General features: G+C 47.9%; 1 protein-coding gene across 1 annotated transcript in view; it reads right to left on the bottom strand.

Annotated features, from left to right (window-relative positions):
* Positions 1 to 14,893, bottom strand: part of SORCS3 (sortilin related VPS10 domain containing receptor 3) — a 639,289-nt gene extending 624,396 nt beyond the window's left edge. Inside the window, exon 1 of the mRNA XM_055249892.2 lies at positions 13,674 to 14,893. Coding sequence (XP_055105867.2) covers positions 13,674 to 14,300 — 627 coding nt within the window. The 5' untranslated portion in view covers positions 14,301 to 14,893. The remainder of the gene's footprint in view (positions 1 to 13,673) is intronic.
* Positions 14,894 to 16,662: the final 1,769 nt, after the last annotated feature.

Consider the following 16,662-nt stretch of genomic DNA (forward strand, 5'->3'; position numbering starts at 1 on the left):
ATGCCCCACCTCCAACAATGAGGATTACAATTTAACATGAGATTTGGGCAAGAACACAGTTCCAAACCATATTAATTGGCTATTGCTGTGGTTTTTAAAAATGATTTTAAATTTTTTTAAATAAAAAGAAACCAAATACCACATGTCCTCACTTACAAGTGGGAGCTAAATGATGAGAACTCATGAACACAAAGGAAGGAACAGACACTGGGGGCTATTTGAGAGTGGAGGATGGCAGGAGCAGAAAAAATAACTATTCAGTACTAGGCTTAAATACCTGGATGACAAAATAATCTGTACAACAAGCCCCCATGAAATGAGTGTACCTACATAACAAACCTACACATGTACCCCCGAAGCTAAAATTAAATAAATAAAACTACTCTTTTTTTTTTTTTTTTTTTGCAACAGAGCTCTGTTACCCAAGCTGGAGTGCAGTGATGTGATCTCTGCTCACTGCAACCTCTGCCTCCCCGGTTCAAGTGATTCTCCTGCCTCAGCCTCCCAAGTAGCTGGAACTACAGGTGTATGCCACCACACCAGGCTAATTTTTGAATTTTTACTAGAGACAAGGTTTCACCATGTTGGCCAGGCTGGTCTCAAACTCCCGACCTCAGGTAATCTGCCTGCCTCGGTCTCCCAAAGTGCTGGGACTACAGGCATGAGCCACCGCACCCTGCCTAAAACTACTTCTTTTGGTTGAGTTTTACACTGAAGGTATTTGGATAACAAGTGTCAATAGCAAATGGCTCTGCAGAGTGTTTAATCTCCCACCTTATACTACCGATTTTGTGTAAATCCAGTTTTAATGCATCAGGCTTCCTCAAGGGTTGCACATCACTAATTTGAACAAAGTCCCAGGTATCTTATGTTATGTACCTCCTTTTCCCACCATCATCAGTCCATGAGTAAAAGGAGAGACACATATAATGCCAAATAGCACATGATATAAAATCATCAAGTAACCTAAGTACTTCCCAAATCCAAGAAAAACTTTTTTTGACCCTAGATTTCTATGTCCAGAGGAACCACCAAGCCAATGTGAGAGCAAAACAAAATTTTAGACATGCCAAGAATCTTTTTTAAAAGTAGATCTCCTGATCATCAGAGAAATGCAAATCAAAACTACAATAACATATCATCTCACCCCAGTTAAAATGGCTTATAGCCAAAAGACAGGCAATAACAAATGCTGGTGAGGACATGGAGAAAAGGGAACCCTTGTACACTGTTGGTGGGAATGTAAATTAGTGCAACTACTATGGAGAACAGTTTGGAGGTTTCTCAAAAAACTAAAACTAGAGCTATCATACAATCCAGCAATCTCACTGCTGGGTATATACTCAAAAGAAAGGAAATCAATATATCAAAGAGATATCTGCACTCCCATGTTTGCTGCAGCACTATTCACAATAGCCAAGATTTGCAAGCAACCTGTCCATCAACAGACGAATGGATAAAGAAAATGTGGTACATATACACAATGGAGTACTATTCAGTCATCAAATGAATGAGATTCAGTCATTTGCAAAAACATGGATGGAAGTAGAGGTCATTATGTTAAGTGAAATAAGCCAGGCACCAAAAGACACACATGGCATGTTCTCACTTCTTTGTGGGGTCTAAAAATGAAAACAACTGAACCCATGGACACAGAGTAGAAGAATGATTACCAGAGGCAGGAAGGGTATTGGGGAGAGGGGTAGGTGGGGATTATCAATGGGTACAAAAAATAAAATGAATGAATAAGGCCTAGTATTTGATAGCACAAAAGGGTGACTAGAGTCAATAATAATTTAATTGTACATTTTAAAATAACTAAAAGAGTATAATCTGGATTATTGGTAACACAAATGATAAGTGCCTGAATGGATAGATATCCTATCTTCCATGATGTGATTATTATGCAATGCATATCTGTACCAAAACATCTCACGTACCCCATAAATATATACGCCTACTATGTACCCACAAAAAATTTTTTAAATTAAAAATTTTTAAAGGATTAATATCTCCCAAGCACTGGGTGACCATATGATTCATCATCTAAGCCTGGATCTTTTGAGAGTCAAAATACATCCATTCATATTCTATCAGGACAAAAGGTACAAACCAAGACATTCCCATGCATTCTCTGAAAAAAGACTACTTGAGGATATGCCATAGAAAAATGAAAGGCAGCCCACAACAGAGGAATGGGATCCAAAAAACAGAGGCACTAATCCAAGAGTAAAATAAATAGAAATCTCAAGATGACAGAAGGGAAACAGGCCTAGAAAGAAAGAAATCAGTACAAATTAGAATATCTAATAATAATACAACTAAAAAGTTGGAATATCATAGTACTATGATGAAATAGCATATTCTTTATCTTCCTATAAAGAAAATAAAACAAGTAGAAACACACGGTAAAACAGAGTTCTCCATAAGAAATTTATACACCACACTGACATGGCAGAATTCTGAACAATTGTCAGAACAACAGGTAATCTATTTGACCTCAAAGCTCAGGACACTCCTTGTCAAGTGACCCAGGTTTGGTGATAGAGTATGACATCTATTTCTTATTGTGCTAGTAGATTTTGTTGCAGATAATAAAAACAACCAGAATTTTTTAACAATTTCATTAACTTTCATTCACTGTGGTCTTGATTATGTTCAAGTTATTTCCTAAGCATGCTCCAATTAGCACATGTCTTATGCTATCTCACACTGTTCTCTGCAATATCTGTCCAACATATGTTTACCACACACAAAATTGTAAGTTTTCTTCGGTGTCCAGTCTGCACCACATAGATTTTTTGCACATGCTGCCTCACTAGGCATATAGTAGGTGCTCTCTAAACACTTCACATGATCTGAAAAGAGTAAGGCAGAGCAATCAATACAGGTCACGACCTGGGGCAAATGTTTTGTTAAAACATCCAAATTACACTCCCATCTGAGAATGTTATTATACCAGATGTGACTTGAAATAAATTGTACATCAGTTTATTCTTATTCCATGCCTGGAATAAGAATCTTGGGGTTCTCACTACCATGGTATGCGTGTTAATGGAAGTGTTCATTTGTACTGAGAAGGCAGAAGAAGGCAAGAGCTGCATCTGGTCTCAAATCTGTTGTCAAAGGGACTCTAGCTCCTTAAGGAATGAAGGAGAGGTGAGGTAAACTAACAACTTGAGTTCATATCACCCCCTATTCTTTTCAAAATGCTTCCATGTGCACCATCTCATTTTTTTAACTATGACATAAAGGGAGCAAATAGGAATTGTCCCCATTTCACCAATCAAGAAATGACTGACCTAATGTCACATCTACTTTGTGGTAAGATGAGCTGCACCAATTTTTGCAACTTTTTCATTTTATAGGTGAGGAAACTGAATCCCAGAAAATTCAAATAACTGGCATCATACTAAGCAAACAAATTATTGAATGAATTAGTGAAAGAATGAATGAAAACACATCTTCTTGAAGTAAGACCAAATCTAGGCATGCTTGAAAGAAGCATTTTCCATTTTTTAAAATCACACTTGCAGGCTCTCTCCTTACTAATAATGCACCCATTTAAAACACACACACACACACATTTAAAACATATTTAAAACTGGGGTTTAATCCCAGGGGAAGCTCTGGGAGACCATGAAAGAAACATGTCTCAGAGTTAGCCAACCCCAGTGGTCAAGGGGGCTGGATATTTATCCATCAACTCCCACCAGTCATCGGTAATGGCTGCTCCCTGCTCCCTCACAGGCATTAATTCCTTGACTCTTCCAGCCTGTACCTTGTGTGATCAAAGCAAGCTATAGTGCCCAGGGAAAGCTGGTCCCTGGTGCTGGTGGTTGGAAATCAGGCCAGCATGCAGAGCAAAGGAACACCCTGGGAATACAGGTAGAGTACCAACAGATCTCCAAATGAGAATTAACATTCTTTTTTTTTTTTTGAGACAGAGTCTCACTCTGTCACCCAGGCTGGGGAATGCAGTGGCACCATCTTGGCTCACTGCAACCCCTACCTCCTGAGTTCAAGAGATTCTCCAGCCTGAGCCTCCCATGTATCTGGGATTAAAGGCATGTGCCACCATGCCCAGCTAATTTTTGTATTTTTTTTTTTTTTTTTTTTTTTTTTAGTAGAGCCCGGAGGTTTCACTATGTTGGCCAGGCTAGTCTCAAACTCCTGACCTCAAGTGATCTGCCCACCTCAGCCTCCCAAAGTACTGGAATTACAAAAATTAACATTCTTATGTTAAAATAGCCTATTATGCTAGGCCCTTTATAGGAATCATCTCTAAGATTCACAACAATCCTGCAAGTCCAGGATTATCATCATTTTACAGCCAGTGAAACTACAGCTTAGAGACTTGTTCAAGGTTGCTGTGGCTTAGGGACCTTCTTATGATAGAAAAGACGCTTTAGAGTTTTGAGAAATCTTTCAAACAAGAGTTTGCTTTCAAGCATGAATAACACTGAAAGCAACACAGTGAGATAAGCAACTCTTTCACCACTAAGGATACCCTCCTCTTCCACTACCACTCTGGAAAACAAGTTTCTCTGTGTCACCAGCTTCATTGTCTCAGAACTCTTAATGTAGACAAGTTCCCCCACTATGTGTAATCACATTCAGATATGGCAGCTTGAGCTATTTTTCTATTCTTGAAAATGTTCAACTCAGTAATTGTTCTTCATCTCCCACTGAGAACAGATTTTTAAAAGAAAAAGTTTATTTCTTATGCAGCAGTGTAATCTTTAACCTGATTCTAACCATCTGAATGAGAAACTGCCTACCTGACCATAGATGTCAAAAAGGCTTTTGGGAGGATGTCAGGCATGTGGGACCTGAGAGCCTGTGAGAGACAGCCACAATGTCCCAGGGTGCAGACCCCAGGCCAGCAACAGCAGGCCAGACACTACTCCATCCCTAAGACACTTGTTCTTTACCCAGGCACTTTTAAGTATTTAAGCAAGTATTTATTCTGTTCAACTCAATAAGCACCTATTGACTAACCACCAGATACAAGAGAGCAAGGAAGCAAAAAGGAAGGAAACACAGAAGAGATGGGAGAATCCAGCCTAAGCATCACTTCCAGTGGAATCTATTTGTAGAGTGTTAGTTCAGTCATTAATGGTCTGAGTATCTAACTGCTGAATGAACATGTTTGCATCTACTCCCCTTTTTTCTGTAGGAAGAGGCTGAATGATCAGCCCTCCAGTATTGAAAACTGCCCTGCTGCCAAATGATTATTCATCTATGGATCATCATACAACCCCTACACAATTCACTTACAGGCTACTTTTCATCTTCCCTCCTTCGGAACAATTCCTGGTGCAGCATTGTCTTGTTATTTCATCCTATTTATTTTCACTTCTTTCCCAGGGCAACACTCCCTCTAGTGTCTATGCAGGGCTCTCAGGTTCCACTCTTGGTACACAGGGTGAAGGCAAAAAGGGAACTCAAGCCTACAACTCTATGGGTATAGATCACCACAAAGTAATGGATTGTACCAGTGTGATAATTCTGGGGAACAGGCTGCAGATATTCTACAGATAGCTCCAATCCATGTGATATGCCCATTTCACAACAAGCACAAATACAGAAGAGGAGAGGAAAAATGTAACAGTGAGGTCTAGCCCATGACTTTGGCATAGATGAGTCTTTGGCACAAGACTGGGTTGCTTGCCAACCAGCCCCAGCAACCCAGTGTTCTCCAATGTTCTAGAAGCTACACACTTTACTCACTTCCCTCAAGAAGTCTCCCTTGATTAGCTGTGAGTTGTATCATGGATGCCCAATCTGAGAGAAGTTACTCTTCATCTTTCTGGATCCCTTAACTCTCCATGCAATAAAAGCCCTGTAATAATGTTACACTTATTCATAGCTTATTAGTGTAATCATCTAACGAATATGATTCTGTTTCTATTACAAATTCTGAGTATGAATTTCAAGAATACAGGTCCCCACTCATTCACGTCTAGATCCTTTTCAATGTCTACTTTAGCATGACATAAAAGATAGACATGGCAAAGACTCATTGACCGGAAGCATGAACTATGGGAGGTGGTTGAAATGAGCATCTTGATGAGAACTGGGTTCTAGCCAACGCCTTGCCATCAGCTCACTGGGAAACTTTGAGCAAGTGCCTCCTCCCTCTGCTTCAACATTTCCATCTGAAAATTAAGGGAAGGCCCCTTCCAGATATAAAAATAACAACTAAACTAAAGTATCTTGAGTACTTGCTACAAATGGGTCAGGCACTACTTTTAAGCACTCTGCCCTGTATAGTCTCGCTTAATTCTTACAACAGCCCAAGGTAGAGATACTATATCATCACCCCCTTTTTTCAGATGAAGAAACAGCAGAGAGGGTAACAACTTGCCCAATGTCACACAGCTATTAAGAAACAGAGACAGGACTTGAACCCAGGCACTGGCTGCAGAATCCATTATCTTATTTAGTATGTGGCCTGTTTCAGGTTCCCAGTCTATCTGTTCTCAACAAATCCAGAAAAGGATTGCATTCATGATGAAATCTCTCCACAAATATGAATTCACACAAGTTGTACCATATACCCATACTAAATAATCCCACAACCCAATAGAATCCTTGATTATCCTATATAGCTTTATTTCCAGTTTTTCCCCTAAAGAAGGTTTCTTCTCTTTCCAATGCATGCCAAGTAACAGTCCCCTACTTAGCCAAGGGCACAGTTTTACTGACCAAGAACCCTGCTGGCCCCACTCTGCTGCAGGACCCTCTCATCTCAACCAAGCAGGGATGGCTTCCTCTGATTCCCTGCATGCACTCAATAGCAGAAGACAACCTGTGCAATCCTGAGGTTCTTAGACTCCATAATTTTTTTCCAAATTTACTATAGAACATTTATTAGTGTACTATAAACAACAGTAGTTCCATAAATAATTAAATCCAAACTACACTGATCAAAATAAATGAGCAAAATATTCCTGGTTGTGATGTAACTAGGCTTGATTCACTCACTAACTCAAATAACGAGGTGACTCACAAGAGGCCCCCATTAACAATGGTTAGTAAGATACAGCTTGTCCAACATTAACTAGCTTGTTATTCATTGTCTGCAGCCACTGTGGTGGGTGGGCAGGGTGACTATAGAGCATGGCCCAGAACAGAAGGAAAGAATCTATTCCTAAATGTCTCTGACTAGCCTCATATGATACCCATCCTGGGGCCTCAGTCTACCCTACCTATAAAATGGGCACCTTACCAGAGTGAAAACACACAAATCCTCTTAGAAGGAAAATGCTCTGTTAACCTGAGAAGAAAGGAGAAAAATGGGTGGGAAGAGGGGATGGCTTTTCCAAGAGAAAAAAAAAATAAGCAGGGTCCAAGGTCGGCTGCCATATTTCTGTCTAAGCCTCATATCCTCATCTCTATCATGAGTGATTTGATGAAGACAATTCCCAAGTACACTTCCAGCCTTGACATTCTGCAAGTCTCAAATTCCTGTAGTATGTCCCACAGGGATCCTCTCTTCTGCGAGCTCATAGCCTGAAACGATCACTTGACAATTAACCACATATCACCCCATGGCATCTGTCTTGTTGTCATGTGTTATTTAACTTTACAGAAGAGCAGTCTCACATCCAAAGCATGTCAGCAGGACCATGAGGCAAATGCTGTCTCATCCTTCTTTGTCTCCTCTCTATCACACTTCTACCAACCCCACAGTTTCTAGGACAATGCCACATACACAGGAAACACTCAGAAAATGGATGAATGCCTTATGGGGGTGTCCATCTGATCTCTGAAGTGCATGAGAAGCCAAGATTGTTAACTAGTCCTTATTTCTATCCTCTTACTAAGTAGCATAGAGATCCCTCTGAATCTTATGTTAACATTCATATATGAAATAACACACCAGTTTTCTACACTCAGTGTTATTAAGAGACAGTGTTAACCTGTTAATTATCTTAGGCCAAAATGATCTTTCCTCTCCTCTTACCCTGCAGCTAAGGTACGGTCCAACTCCCCAGGTGGGTTCAGTATTACTGAGCTATGTACTGCCCTACGGCACATGCTGCCAGGCATGGATGAGAAGAACAGAACTCACACTTGATGGTGATTGGAGGGAGGGGTTGCTGTTTTAATTATTTCAGCTCTTACCCTCAAAACACTCACCAAATAATATAAGACTAAAGTAAGTACTAAACTAAATATGACCAAATGTGTGGTGCATTCTGCAAATTCTATAAACAAGTAGAGGAAAAGAGAAATAAATGCTTCTAAGGAAAGTTTCATAGAACCACTGAGTCTGAATGTTGAACTGAGCTATGAATAATAGGTGCCCTTTCATCAAGAAAGAAGGGTACCCCAAGTGGAAGAGACCTCAAGGTGCTTGGGACAATGAAGACGCTGCCCTCGCCAGAATGCAGGAGTCAATCAGGGAAGAGTCAAATCCAAAGTTGGAGAAGTAGACCCGGGACATACATAGCCTTGAATGCCAGGCTAATGGACTCTGGATTTGAATTTAAGAAACCAAAGTTCCTCAAGCCAGAATGTAGACAAAATGGATGAAACACTCCTGGCTATAGTAGCTGTCAAGTTCTGAAATCATTGCTATCCCAAGCAACAACAATTTCTAATTCCTTTATAGCCTCTGCTTGATGAGACTTGAGACTGTCTTTCATTCACTCAGTCAAACATTATCAAGTGCCAACCATGTGTAAGGCAAAGCTCCCTCATCTCCACTGACTACCGACAAAGTCAGAGCCCTATCCAGAGCCTTTTCTCACTTACCCACAACACCAGGAGAATAAACTTGGTTAGCCAAATTCGATCCATCCCACAGAGCCAGTTTTGCTTACCAGAACTGCCTAGTGACCCACTAGGCACTCACATTCTGTATTTCCCACCTCCTCCTCCACAAGGCCTCTTTTCTCCTTCAGACTTACTGCAGAATCATCCTTTGACATTTTCTCCCTATAAGGGAAGTGTCTCAAACCAGCCGAGGCCAAAAGAAGGCAGAAAGCGGGAAATCAACAGGTAGGTCAAGCCACAGGCCTTAAGTGACTTAGCCAATCTGTACCTAGCCTTGGATAAACCACTAGTCTCCAGCCAAATCTTTCTATCACAGAGTGTCTGCTTTGTCACACCTCTCTGCTCCTTATGAGATGATTCAGGGCCCACAGATCGACCAGTTCCAGGATTCCTTCACTGACAATAGATTTACACAGCCCAAGGAAAAAGCAATTTTCCCTTCTGTCCACTGAGCCTTCCTGCCACCGAAGTCACCAACTCGCCTTCCCTTAAATCCAACACCACTGGAGAAGCCACTTCCCGGCATTCCTTCTTTGCCAGCTACAAAGCAAGTTCCAGCCACTGCATTTCTGTAATCATTAAATCAGGCCTCCCAATTAAGGAGTCTGCAACTTCTGCTCACCTTGGAAATCACTGAAGGATCTGAGAAGGAAATCACACCTTGTAATCCAGCCATCAGAGAAATCACAGAGCAGATAAATAGCCTGTTCCCGGCTCCTCCTCTCCCCACGGCCCCTCAGACCAACAATGACCAGGAGCAATTAGTGCCGTTATGTCCCCATGCATTTCCCAGCTACATCTCAACTGAGATGGTTTCCCCTTGTAATACTAATTGAAAACAATTTTTTTTTGGCAAAACCCTGAAGAATGGCTTCTGTGGCAGGCTTCTTTATTAAGCCTCCAAAAAGGCAGAATGTATTAAGATATTGTGACACAGGAACTGTGAGCAGGGACGATGAAGACAAGGCAATCCAGCCAAAAGCTATTTGAAAAATCTGTTTGGGAGCCACAATTAGATGATCCAGTGAGTGAAATAAAATTAATCTGATCAAATCTGTCACTATTTTGCACATTAGGAGTAAATATTTTAGAACACAGTCCAGCTGAATTAGTTAAGGGTAGGAAATCCTGCCTGGGAAAATCTGTGTGTTACACCTACTAGTATGCTCAGGGCAGGGCGATCTGGGAGGGCCTAGAAATATCAGCATCTCCCCATTTCTCTTCACCAAGATGCAGTGTTGGGCACATTAATTGAGAACTACCTGGCAAGTATTCCAAGCAGATACACCGCAGGGGCAGCAACCTGCAAATTGCTGCCACTTCGAGTGCGCTGCTGGAAGGAAATGAGGACCAATGTCAGGGCAGATGCAGTGTTTTCACCTCGGCACCAGGAATGGGGGGCCCCATGAAGGGTTAATCCAAGGAGGAGGGGGCGTGGAGAAGTGGACTGTGCCTTCACAACTTTCCACTCTCCAGAGCCATTTGCCAACTCACTGAGCAAGCAGGGAGGCTTCTTCTTTCATTTGAAGGAAAAGGACAGAATAATGTGTTTTTCTGTTTCCCTGTAAGCCACGGGGACTGGGCTCCCTCTGGGTGTTTGTGAAACACTCTCTAACCCATTAATCACCAGGATTCCAGCTGGAGGCAACTGGAGAGAAAAAATAGCAAATCGCTCCTCTAGAGTAAAGGCTCCAAGGCCAAGTCCACTCACTTTCCAGCCAGAGCACCTGGCAGGCAACATGGTCAGAGGTGGTGCCCAGACCCCATGCCCTCCTGATTCCTTTGCCCAAAGCCCGTTGCACTCCTTCTCCTTTGCCCCCAAAGCCATCTCTTCTCAGTCCTGGGACCAAGGCAAATACCCACCCCAAGCCTTGGTCAAAGGTCTCCTCTTGTACCCTCAACCACCTGGGGCACACACTGGACCAATGGGGTGGGCTGAAGGCCCTTCTCCTACATGTCCCACCCTGCATCCCTGACTGTAAACTCAGTCAGAATGGAGTTCAATTTTCAATTTCATAGGGTTACTGAAAACGCTCCCAAAAAGGGAACTCATATCAAGTAATCAGGTGCATCAGAGACACTTGGAAGAAGAGCAAGGAAACCCTCGTTGTGTTAAAAATTAAACTGGTGGCCTCCTGAAGAAGGACATGTCTAATACTCCAGAAGCCAGGAGAAAAGATAAAATTCTCTTTCCACGTCAGAAGAGCCTGGAGCTAAGCCCCATGTTCTCTGTTTTATGGACATCTCCCTCCCCTTTGAAACCAATGATGAAGGAATTTTCCCAAAGTGTCCTCATCCCCATCACTCTTCACCCTGGCTTTTATTTACAACACCTTCTTTTCCTGCCATCAGGAAAGGGCGACAGGAGAAAAATCAACTGGGTAAATGTTGCTGAAACTGGTTTCCCAGTGACTCTCCAGGAGATTTCCTTAAAGTCTCAAAGACAGGGCCATGTGAGTATGCTTCTCCATCTTCTTTACAGAGGCTCACAGACCTCATAATCAAGGATGTCTCTCTCGTATTGCCTATAAAATGTGGTCAGAAGAGACAGGTCCAGCCTAGGGGCTAAAGAGGCAGTTCTTCCCTAGATTGGAGAGAGAGGATAGTGCATGGCCCTACATCCACCTGTGGTGCTCTTGCATGGGCTGTAAGGCTGGCCAAGAGCACAACCAATAAGTCCTGGGGGCTGTTCATACATTGTCCAATCTCATTGCTGTCACCAAGGACTCCAAGCCAAACTGCTCCGGTCCCCAAACCCCTTTGGCTGTCATTTGACTGAAGAGTCATTTCCCCAGGAAGCACGGGCCAGACCTGCCCCTCACCTCTTCTGCTGCACAACTGCTTTGAAGATGAGCAAAGAAGGCCATGCACAGTTAACTGCTATTTGCAGGAAGCATTTTCTCTAAAGTTCCATCTTCAGAGGCTTTGTAAATACTCAAAAATAATCCTTAAAATAAAAGCAGAGACACAGAAAAACTCTTCAGGGAGGGTGAATTTATATTGTCCTAATGTGGCAGTAGTAAAGCCACAGATGTGAAGACATTACATCCTCCTTTTCCTAGGATATATTTACTTCCACACATCCTATCCAAACATCACCAAGTAAGAACCCCAACACACAGACACACACACACACCCTAATTATCAAACTAAAATGAAGTTGGGATTCACAACCACTGCTGTCAGAGAATCAACCCTGAGGTCAGAGAATCTCCCCCCAGCACACACATATCCGAGTCCTCTTGGAAGGGACTTGGAAGTCTTCAATCACCCAGCCCTGCAAAGGCACACATTGTCCACCCCTCTAGCCAGAGCTGTCAGCCCGAGGCTACGGGGGTCTTCATCCAAGGCAGATGAAGCCCGCCACCGCGCCGCTGCGAAGCTGGACTCCACTTGTCCTTCAAGCCCAGCATGGGCTACCCAGGCTGGGCTGCCCGCGCGCTGTGCATCATTAGAAACCAAGAAATCTGCACTTTGGTACTGCTTATGTGCTACCTTCTGCGGACCCCTCGTTTTCCTCTTATTAGATACCCAATCCTGGACATCCTAGGCTCTGTTAAAATAAGGCAAAAATTTCCCAGAGAAATCTTATCAAACACCGGTCATGAAGAGAAATACAAAACGGCAGGGAGTTGCGGGGTGAGTTCCTATCAAATCAATTCCCCCAGGCTGCTTGTACAGACACCCGTCATCCTCTGCCTGGAGCGTGCACCCTCCCCAACGCCAGGTTCTGATCTGAACCATGGAGCCAGAGAAGAGGAAAAGGATTTTCCAAATCTGGCTGAAGTAGGGACCGCGGGAGGGAGGGAAGTGGGGGAGATGGTGGGAACCTGTGCCCCGCCTTTTCTTTGCTTGGCTGTACAGCTCTGGGTGCCGGCGAGGTAGGGGGAGCCCCTCCGGGCACGCGCTGCGGGCCGCTGCAGCTGCCGGGCAGGCGCGATGCTCAGTCGGGCGCCCAGTTCGGAACGCCGGAGTCGGCCAGACCGGGTTCAACGACGCCACCTCTCGGTACATCCTTATCCAGGAGAACCTGGTGGCGGGGAAAAGCGGGTAGAGAGGTGTGCAGGAAGCTCAGGGACCCAACTCCGCTCAGGGAGCCGTTTGTGGCGCAGGACGCAATGGTGAAGGCGAGAGTTTTCTGCTCAGCGACTTCCGTGTGTCTGTGCGTGCGTGAGGGCGAGCGGTGTGGCATGGGCGCTGGATGGGTGTGGAATTTCGCCTCACGCTTTAAACTTTTTTTTACCGCCTCTGCTACGGCTTTCCAGGGCCGCTCCCTGGACTTTGAAGGAGGAACCGGGGTTACCTGAAGGCCAAGGCTTGGGGCCGACTTGGCCGAGCCTCCCTCCTGGGCTGGAGGACTGCGCGCCTGGAGCGGAAAGCAGCGACCCCGAGGCGAGCAGGAGGCTGGGAGTCCGAATGGCCTCCCGGGTTCCCTTTCGCGTGACGGGAGCGGGGGGGTGGGGGTAGGGGGAGCCCGGGCAGTCGCAGGAATCGGTCTGATCAGCGGCTCCCGCCCCAAGTCAGCCCTTTTTCTCATCCAAGAATTCAAGCACCCCGCAAAGAGGAAAACTGACCCTCCAAGCCAAGTATGGGAGAAAGTGAGCACAGATCCCTCCCCCACTCATCTTTAAGAAGCCCCTTCCTCCACTCCCCTCCCCGCGGCCTGAAGCCTAGGGTCTCCAGTAAACAAACGCACACAGCGTCTAACAACAAACTCCATTAACCTGTTGGGGGCGTGGGGGGAATCGGACAAACCTGTTATCTCGAAAAGTCGAGGCGTCCCCCGCCTAGACCCCCCAGGAACTATCTGTCCCTCGCTCCTGTCCCCCCCCCAATCCCCTTCGGTGTCAGGAAACAGGCGGACCCGCCGCCGGGTGGGTACTCACGCTGCTGTTGTGTCCCGACCAGTGCACCATGGCTTGGTTGTGGGCCGAGTCCCCGGTCAGCGCGAAGGAGGTGCTGGGCAGCCGGAGGTCTTCAGCCGCCGACCCCCCAGCCCGCGGCGCCTTCACCTCCTCCCGAGAACCCTTAGACAGGGGACGGCTTCCTCTGGAACCATCGACCGGAGCAGTGGCCCAGGCGTCCCCGCGTTCCTGGGTGCTTGGGGGCTGCGCCCGGCGACTCCTCCTCGCGCCGCCAAGCTTGGCAGGAGCTGGGATGCCCCGGCCCCGCCGCTCGCCTGCGGGCGACGTCCCTCTGGCTTCCACCTGCATCTCACCGCCTCTGCCGCCGCCCTGCTGGGGCAGCAGCTCTGGTCCGGCCCGGCGCCCCAGCACGGCGGCTCTCCGCGCCGTCTCCAGCTCCTCCGGCCACTGGCTGGCCACTGCCCGCGGCGAGAGTGGAGACAACGCCGGTGGCCGCGAAGCCGGGGCCGATGGGCGTCCGGGACCGCCTGTCGCGTCCCAAGTGATCTCGGCGCCGGCCAGGACCCACGTAGACAAGAGTAGGAGCCCCGTCCGGACAAGCGGCGCCCCCGGCCAGCCTGCTGGGCGCTCCGTGCGCGCCGCCTCCATCCCGCTGCGGCAACCGCGGCTCGGGCTGCCGAGTGTGTGGCGCCCGCCGAGGTGCGGGTCCGGCGCGGGGGGTGTGCGCGCGCCGGCGAGCGAGCGAGCGAGCTAGTGTGTGTAGGGGGAATGGGGAGGGGGCGGCCGGGAAGGAGGTGGCTCCGGCTGGCGCGCCTCACCGGCCCTCTCCACTCTTCCCTCCTAGCTCCCGCTCGCCCGTTCTCTCGTCCAGAGGGTGATTCCAAACCCGAGGAAAAATAATAATTGCCCCTTCGGTGCTTTCTTTCTTAAAATCAGATTCCCCCCAATCTTCCCCACTGAGCTCCTCCAGAAATTTGGTAAAAAGGAGTAAAAAAAGGTAATAAGAAAATCTTCTTAAAATATGAAACTCAAGCCGGATCCAGGAGGGGCCGACAATAGACCCCAATCCCGAGTCTCTCCGAAATCCAGCCTCCAACGTGCTCCCGGCGAAGAGTTGGGAGTCGCTTCTGGACGCGTTTGGGGGTTTACTCTTCGGGCCTGTTATGAGGGGCGGGAGATGGCGCGCGGGGAGGGTACTGGGGTCTCGGGGGAGAGGGAGGAGGAGTTGTGTGCTCAACGCCAACTGTTCGCGTTCTAGAGCCGAGGGGGAGCCAGGTGCCTCCGCGCCGGGAGGCTGCGCACGGAAGCCAAGCGCGGGATGCACCCGGGACTCTGCTCGCTGCTCCCTGGCCCGGCCGGCTCCCGGCCAAACCCCGCCACACGAGGCCTGCGCCCCCGCGCGGGGGCGCGGGGAATGCGTGCGTGCGCGTGCGTGCGCGCAGGCAGGCAGGCGTGAGGCGAGAGGTTCGCAGGGGGCTGGCGGGCAGACCCGGCGCTGCCGCGTGGGGGCACCTGGCTGAGCCGGGCCGGGAGCGCGGTTGGGTGTGAGGGGGCGCGCGGTTCCGTGCGTGCGAGTTTGCACGAGCATGTGTGCGTGTTAGTGTGAGCGATGGCAAGTGGGACGGGGGCGGGAGGTGTGCGCTTGGCTTTTGGTCGCGCGCGGATCACGCACGGGCTGTGTTTGCATTTCCAGGAGCCTGCGAGTGGTCGAAGAGGCAATGCTGAGAACTAGGCAGGCCGCTCTCGGCAGCCCCCTCCTCTTGGCGCCCCGAACACCCACGGCCCCCACTACTAGCGGTTAGAACCTGATAAAGCCTCCTAGGGGATGAGGGAAGAGAGGCGGAAGGCCCCGGCGGGATCGAGGACTTGCCAGATATTCTCGGTTGAGGGACTCTCCTTGCCCGGACCTCCCGGCCAGAGGTGGGGCGAGAGAGTAGTCGAGATGTCTGCTCTTCCAGGGAGGATCCAGACCTCATCTTGCTGCCTAGGATTTTGAGGTCGTGCCCTCACTCTCCCCAGTCCGTTTCTGAACGGACTCAATTGTTTCAAAGGGTCGGCCGCCAGTTAAGAGGGTACTCGGGCGGGAGTCGCGTGGGCTTATCTGGTTCCCAATCCGCCACTGCAGGAATGTAGCTGCGCGCTTGGTGCAGCTGAGACCCTTCGTGACCGTAGGAAGACGGAGACTTTAGGTGGGCTGAAGGGAAGTGAGCTAAACCCAAAGACGACCTCCAGCTGCGGTTTACAGGCCCCAGGACATGTGGTGTAGCCCGCCGCCTCCGAGAAGCCCCTGGGATTTCTAGGGGTTGAAAAGTCTGAGACTAGAGGAGCTACAGGAGGAGCTATTAAGAAAGGAGCAGGCAGGAGGGAGGAGGCTTAGGGAGAGAGAGACAGCCTCCAGCCCTGCTCTTCCCCTTCGGGAGTAGAGTTCCTCCTCTCTAGAAGATGGTTAAAGTGGAGCGAGAGGGAGGGGAATGCGCGGAGAGGGAAGAAAGGTGAGGAAGGAATGAAGGAGAAAATAGAGGGAAAAGGGGAGAAGGAGAAGAGAGCAAAGACAAGATGAAGGAGAAAAGAGGCGAGAGAATGGTGCAAAAGGAAGAGAGAGAGAGAGAGAGGAGGCAAAAGGGCGCCAGGTAAGAGCCAAGAGGGATGGAGGAGGCAGAAGAGGCGCCTGAGAATCTAAGCTGCCCAAGAAAGAAGACATCCAGCGATTCCCGAGAGCCCCCGCCCTCTTGAACTTGCTTTTCCACCCGGTGCCAAAATGGCAATTAGCAACGGGGGAGGCTGGGCCGAAGAACCAAGCCAGCGACAACGTCCGGCCCAGAATGGGGCGGGTCCTGGCATCTGTGGGTTTCCAAAGACAGGGCGTAGCGGGTAGTCCCAAGAAAAGTTCCAGCGCCGCAGGCCCAGGTGGGCGCGGGACCGGGCGCTGGACGAGAGCCGGCCATCCGCGAGTTCCCAGCGCCCCTGCCGGAGGAGGCCCGGCGCTGCAGCCTGAGCCCAAGCTCGGGGT

The sequence above is a fragment of the Symphalangus syndactylus genome, chromosome 2 (assembly GCF_028878055.3).
Source record: "Symphalangus syndactylus isolate Jambi chromosome 2, NHGRI_mSymSyn1-v2.1_pri, whole genome shotgun sequence".
In the NCBI taxonomy this organism is placed as follows: domain Eukaryota; kingdom Metazoa; phylum Chordata; class Mammalia; order Primates; family Hylobatidae; genus Symphalangus; species Symphalangus syndactylus.